The sequence below is a fragment of the Spizellomyces punctatus genome (assembly GCF_000182565.1).
Source record: "Spizellomyces punctatus DAOM BR117 chromosome Unknown supercont1.1, whole genome shotgun sequence".
In the NCBI taxonomy this organism is placed as follows: domain Eukaryota; kingdom Fungi; phylum Chytridiomycota; class Chytridiomycetes; order Spizellomycetales; family Spizellomycetaceae; genus Spizellomyces; species Spizellomyces punctatus.
In genome coordinates this window covers 540,871-547,612 of record NW_015971537.1, presented here as the reverse complement: position 1 = coordinate 547,612, position 6,742 = coordinate 540,871, and the positions used below count along the sequence as shown (strand labels likewise).

Genomic DNA, 6,742 nt, shown 5'->3' with positions numbered 1-6,742 from the left:
TTCACGGTTGTATTGCCTCTATGCGATAGCTTTACCGGCGCCCGTAATGGTCCAGGGCTCATCTTTGCACCACCATCTGCTGCGCTAATGCGAGTAACATCCACAGCCCTGTACTCCCCCGTCGACGTTACTTCAATCCTCTTTCCACCTACATATAGGGTTTTGTTAGCTCCTGTTTCCGAATGTTTTTGGGAGTTGTCGATATCTTTCCCGGTAGTAGCTGGTGGGATAACGCCGGCTCTGGCCCCTCGCATCAAGTATCTCAAATCTTCGACTTGAGATTTTACATTACAACTGACATATATGACCACCCTGGGCCCGAAACGTAACAGCTGATTCAAAAAATCGTGTCCACAACCTTTACTAGGAGGATCAATTATAACTGCCGTCGCATTTGGATCCAACTTTAGTGACGCAGGAAGGCTATCGAAAATGGCTTTCACGTCGCCTTCGTAGAAGAAGCAATTGCGGGCTTCGTTTACTTTTGCATTGCGAGTGGCGTAATGAAGAGACGTTTTTTCGATTTCTATACCGATCGTTCGACTAAAGTCGTTGTGAGCGGTTATACTAAAAAGACCAGATCCGCAGTAAGCGTCAACAAGGGTAGATAGCGGAGGATAGCTCGGATGATGTCTGTGCTGGCGAAGCTGGGAGCGAATGTAGTCGGTAAGATGTGGAAGGATTGAAGAGTTGGTTTGGAAAAAGGTGTTGGCGGGATACTGGAAGATATAACCGTTTACGACATCAAGAACGGGCGCTCGATGAGCTACAACGGCTGCCGACTTGAACGTTTTTGGAGGCCATTCTGCAGATACGCCGTCTTTCAATGTCTCATTGCTAGCATGGCACTTATCAACAAGGCCCTTCCGCAGCTCTTTCACATTCAAATTGCTTGGGGGTATCAAGGTATGCCTGAAAAGGAGGGTTGCACCATTGACGGCTGTCGGTGACACTTGTCCTATTAAAGCCGCTCTAGCCCTCGAGTATTGCTGATTTATCTCCTTTGTCGCTATCGCGCAATACTCAACATCAAGAATTGACTTTCGGCCCCGCTCGTTGAACCCAATGCCATCAAGCGGCACGTTGGGTCTTCGCCGATCGTAGTGGGGAGACATCTTCGTGCGATAGTTGTACTGAAGAGGTGACGGTATCACGGAGGACACAAGACCGTTGTCTTGAGTTTCTGGTATGCCCAGCTCTGTGGCGAACTTTGCAAAAGCCCTCAGGACTGTCCGCCGTTTCCTTCGCAGCTGTTCTTCATATTGCACGTGCTGAAGCCCACACCCTCCACATTTTCCAAAGTATTTACACTGTGCATCTGTCCTCAACTCACTGGCTTTTTGAACGCTCACAAGTTCTCCAAGTGAGAAGCCCAACCCGTCACGATAAATCTTTACAACGACCTCCTCCCCTTCCAATACTGACGGTACCGCAATAAGCCAGTTGTCCTTACCAACTCCAAATCCATGGCCGCTGTCGCTTGTGGCAAATATTGTTATGGTAGCTTCTTCATGGTATGTATATGGCGATTGAGTTTCTGGGGAATCGAGATAAGGGATCGAGGCGGGCAAGTTAAGAGAGCGAAGCTGAGATTCGAAATCTGCTGGAAATATGTCGTCGTTGGGTGTGTTGTTCTTGACTGGCTTTCTCGGTCGGATCCACGGCTGTTTTGCCGACTGCGATGCCGGTCCTGTTGTTCTTGGAAAGGTGCTTTTGGTGGTGTACTGTTGAAATCTACAAAGGGGAGTCGCTATCCTGTTTGAAGGTGGCACAAGTGGGCCATGTAAATAACCGATCCCAATGTCAACAGGGACCACGCAAAGACGAGTGGAAGTGCGCCTAGCTATCCGCTGTGGTCGCATGCCTGCTGATCTGAGCATGTTCAGACGAATCTCTAGCAAGATCGCTTTGAAAGCAATCGCCAAGCCACCAATCACAAGTGCTTACGCGATCCTCTCCATCAGATTAGCCGAACGGAGGTCTCCGATCCGCGCTGTCGACTACATGTGTCGGAATACAGCCCTACCACGTTTTACGAACCGTTTAGCAACAGAGTGCGCATGCTTGTACATTAAGACCCTATGCATGATCAACTTTTTTCTTTAGCTTTCCGAAAATTCCGGCCAAGGTTCCCCAGGACAGCTGGCTTGATTGGTATTTACATAATTTCAAAGAGATTAACTGAATTGCATGCATTCTGAAGCGTGATGATAGTCATATCCCTGTTTAAATGACTGCGCTCAAGATATCCTCCTAGAACTAGCGTATTTGTACGGGATCTGCTGCCGTAAGGTAGCTTACGTAATACGTGCATTCCGGGGAGGATCAACACGGTTTTGCAAACTTATTTCCGTTAATTCTTCCTAGTTGCCCTTTGTATATCTTGCTGCCTATTTCCCTGCTGCCATTTTATTCACGCGAAGCTCTTTATGACTATATGACTTTCCTAAGATATGGCTTCTCCTATCTCCCTAAGCGTATCCACGCGGTTGTCCTCTTCCGTTCCGACCCTAGTGTCCCCATCCTACGAGCGTCCAGCATCACCATTTTCAACGCACAGTAGAGATAGTAGTAGTGACTCACTGTCTCTCCGGTCTGGCTTCCAAGGTACGTGCTCTTAACGGTATCGCATGTTGAACACGTCTTCCTTATCAGCGCGAGCTCTCCAGGCAGTGCCTTGGAACGGGATACGGAACTGAAGCGTATAATATTTACGGCAATCAATGACGATGACAGAGATACCCTACTGGATCTATTTGCCAACTATCCGGCTCCTACCGATGTTCTTCAGCTCTTGTTGACAACAACATATCCGAACGCCGATGGTTTCTATCAACTTGACGAAGAGGTGCTGAACGATGCAGCAGAATTGCTGGGACCTAGGTTTGTTGACACCCCGTACTGGCATACTCCAGCTGCTGCTGTGCCATTTATGGCGCGTATTGCAAGATATCGCCTAAACACTCTTTTCCAATTGTCGCAGCATTTCCCAACTTAACGCTATTCAAATTGCCTGTGTTCTGAACGAAGAGGACATTGCTCTTGACATTCTTGAATTTGTTGCCCGCGTAACTGAAGAGATTGAGTCGCGCAAAGTTCTATATGAATTCATGGGGCGGGTCTGGGGCAATGGCAATACTGTCTTGCACTTGGCGTCATTTCAGGGTATGAGCGAACTAGTGAAAAGACTGTTGGAACTTGGAGCGGCAAGTCGGAAGAAGAATGAGAGAAATTACATGCCAGTGGATTGTGCGGATGACGATGTTACCAGAGAGATGTTTGGGAATAATTACGAAGGTGCGCTGCATGAGTGTCTTTTTCCAGCGAACTTTGTATGGTAGCCCATGATATGCCTTACATTTTTTAATCTACAGTTGCACCCCCACCCCCACCAATGTCGGTAGTGATAAGTAATTCGCCACCAACATTCTCCTCTATGGAGAACTTGGCACGAACAAAGCAAGCACCGCTCGACAAACAAGTCAGTCTACCGATCTTTGCGGAAGACAAGGAATCTGGCCGACATACGAAAAGTGTATCAGTGGATGAAGGCAAATCAATTTTGGAGAGTATCGCAGCAAGCTCAGCTGTAATATCGCCAGAAGAAAAATTAGCGTCTATAAAATCCTCAAGCTCTCTTTTGGGGCTCGGGAAGGGAATGGCCGGTGCCAACGTGGTGGTCGTTGGTGTGGACAAGATGACCCAAGAGGCACTGGTAAATATTAGTACCTCTGCCTCTAAAAAGTCACCCAGAACAACGCCGCGCAAATCCAGCTTCCCGAGAACTAGACCTGAGGAGCGGAATGTCCAGAAGAAATCTGTAAGATTCGACCCGCCCACACTGTTGCTCCATCTATGTCAATACGGTGCCTCTGAAGACCCCAACTACCTTAATTCCGTAAAGTCATGCATTTCACATGAAACGTTCGATATCAACACCCTTTTCACTCCCCAGAAGGGCTTGACTCCACTACACCAAGCCTGCACCCATGGGCAAACAGAAATCGTTGCGCTATTACTAGAACAGACATCGACTTTGGTTAACACGCGAGATACGGAGGGTTGGACACCCCTCCATTGCGCTTGTGCAGAAGGGCACGTTGATGTTGTGCGGCTACTGGGAGCGTGCCAAGGGAGAAGCGAGAAAGGTGGAAAGCGGAAAGCAAGGGACGTCGGATTAGTACAGTGGATGGAAAATGATGAATGGGTATTCTGTCCACCTGATGGGCCGATCGAATTGATACCAATAAATAATGATGGAGAAGCGCCAGAAGATATTGTTTTGGAAGAGAAAGCTGGCGAGATTCTGCAGATCATCAGCGGTACGTAATTTGTGTAATGGTTGAATAATCGCAATCCTTCTTCGCCTCAAAAGCATCCCACTAATTTGCGTTTTGATTTGATGCGCAGATCTCAAGGAAAGATTCCCACCCCCCGAGGAATACTATGAAAGCCTGGGGGACGATGATGATGTAGAAATTCGAGAGCCAAACGATGAGATAGAACCCGAAGACGCTGATGAGAATATAGAGGAAATTGCAGCGCACAAGACGGACGAAAGTTGCTTGCCAAATCTAGCAAGCATAAGCGGGGAGGTGCCCAAGCCCGTGGAACAATTAGTTCCGCATGAAACAGACGTTGGCAATGCGGATGAAATCTCATCTGCACCTAGTAAAGTTGGTGACGCGCTCGCGGATGTGCCAGCAGCCGTTGTCGAAGGGAAATCTGAGAGTGCGACCAAAGACATGCCTATCACTTTGGTCTCTCTATCGGAACGAAATGGAATTGCCGATACCAGAAATACAGAGCGCGATTTAGACCAACTCAAAACGGCAGTCAGTCAACCAACCACACCGTTGCGCATATCAAGCACACAAGAGAGGCCACCGGAGCCCACAAACCGCCTTACGTCGCCACGCTCATCGCGACATGGAAGCATAGATAGTTTGCCAGTCTCAATGCTTCCCGTTCCTACTTTCGTGCGACGCAGCACCTCCGACCTATCAGCCTCGATACCGGCCGCGAAATCAATAACGTCACCACCTTCCACCCCAAATAGGACATCCCACTCAGAATTGGCAGACGTGGCCCCATCGCTGCTGCCTCGCCGGGTCTCCCCGCCGTCCTTGCCCCCTACGCGTGCCACCGCGGCGAGCGTACGACCATTAGATCCAGACACATTGAATGACTCGATAGCGACAAGAACGGTCACATCGCTCGGGTCAAGCTCGAAAACGGACATTGAGCCATGTGTTCAGCCTGAGATACCAATACCATCAGCATTATCTTCAGCAGCCGCTCGACCACCACCAGCACCACCAGCACCGCATATTCCATTGCCAGCACCAACATCCCACACAAGTATAACACCAGCGGCGGTCAAGTCCAGCGAATCACTCTCGATTGTCACTAGCATCGCCACTCAGGCCTCACCAGCAACACTGACGCGTATGCGAGGTCATTCAATAACATCCCCTTCACCTGATTCATCACCCAAGAAACCCCCACCTCTTCAGATTGTTACATCTGTAAGTCTCTTGCCAACCCCGCCATCCGACGAGCCCTCAAGCACAACCCCGACCCGATCCCGTATACAACGGAGTAGACGACCGTCCGTGGCAAGATCTGAGGCCACACCCATAGATCTCAAGTTCCTGCAGGGAGATGGGGATACAAGTTCCAGTGGGGCATCAGCAGACACATCGCCCATGACAACGCCGACAGCGACATATACGCATTCACCTCTGACACCTTCACCACCCAAGCCACTGTCACATCACATCACCTCGAATCTTGTTAGACGAGAGGGAACACTTTCGATGGGCCGCAAGTACGGCACCGGTCGCCCTTCCACGGTCTCGACCTCGACTTCTTCATCTGCGAGTCAGTATATCCCGCGGGCGACACATGGTAATATTAGATCTGGTTTATCCCCATCCATGGCTTTGCCCCCTACCTATGCTCCCCGACCGCCCAAACCACCTCTCCAAACTGCCCACATTAAAACACCGCTTGCCTCACAAGGGAGACCCATCAGACCAGTTATTACTGATGGAGAGATGCCGGTTAGGAAGGGAAGCGTCAGGGAAGCCGTCGCAGCCCTTGAAAGGGAGCGGCGAAGGTAGTTGTTGAATATTTTATGTTTAGATTTTTTTTGGGGGCTTTGGTTTTTACAAATGGACAAAAACTGGCTCTGAGGGCAAACCCAACAATGCAATGACAACAAATGCTAATGCTGCTACAAACTGTGTTATTTTGATTTCCAAGTAGATGGTGCATGCAGCAATGGAACGCTGCACGCGATCATGGCGGATCTTTGTGGCTTGAAAAATCGTTTTTTATTTTCTATTAAAACTCTAAACAATCATGGACGAGAAAGCACCAAGGATGTTACCTTTTTGGATGGGGTCCACGGGGTGCAACTGGAGTGATCGTCGCCGACTGGTTTGGCCGCATTGTTGGGAGAGTAACGCGTATATGTTGGGCGCATCCGTAACCGCTTGACGACCACGGCCGGCGGATCGTTGATGGATCCTTCTTGTAGTATGAAAAGAAAAGCAGTAGGAGGAAGGAAGGAGACAAAAGGAGCAATATTATTCCCCGTTGGTTTGTCTTCCCCCCTTTGTTCTAATGGTGTGGTTAAGAACCCCCCTTTGTTCAAAAGACGCGATTTCATTACTTTCTGTTCCCCTTTCATCTCCTTGTCCCTTTTGCAAACTGTCCTTCCTCCTCCTCCTCCTCC

At 49.2% G+C, this 6,742-nt stretch overlaps 2 protein-coding genes across 2 annotated transcripts; one reads left to right on the top strand and one right to left on the bottom strand.

The window, feature by feature from the left end:
* Nucleotides 1-18: 18 nt before the first annotated feature.
* On the bottom strand, nucleotides 19-1,880 carry SPPG_00217 (uncharacterized protein; the record flags this gene model as incomplete). Its single annotated transcript, XM_016748549.1, has 2 exons — nucleotides 19-84; nucleotides 153-1,880. The coding sequence occupies 2 exons, from the start codon at nucleotides 1,878-1,880 to the stop codon at nucleotides 19-21; spliced, it is 1,794 nt and encodes a 597-aa protein (XP_016612528.1).
* Nucleotides 1,881-2,453: 573 nt separating this feature from the next.
* Nucleotides 2,454-6,267, top strand: SPPG_00216 (uncharacterized protein; the record flags this gene model as incomplete). Its single annotated transcript, XM_016748548.1, has 5 exons — nucleotides 2,454-2,607; nucleotides 2,670-2,883; nucleotides 2,984-3,297; nucleotides 3,375-4,322; nucleotides 4,411-6,267. 5 exons carry the CDS (start codon nucleotides 2,454-2,456, stop codon nucleotides 6,123-6,125), a joined length of 3,345 nt encoding a protein of 1,114 aa, XP_016612527.1. The 3' UTR covers nucleotides 6,126-6,267.
* Between the last annotated feature and the right edge of the window lie 475 nt (nucleotides 6,268-6,742).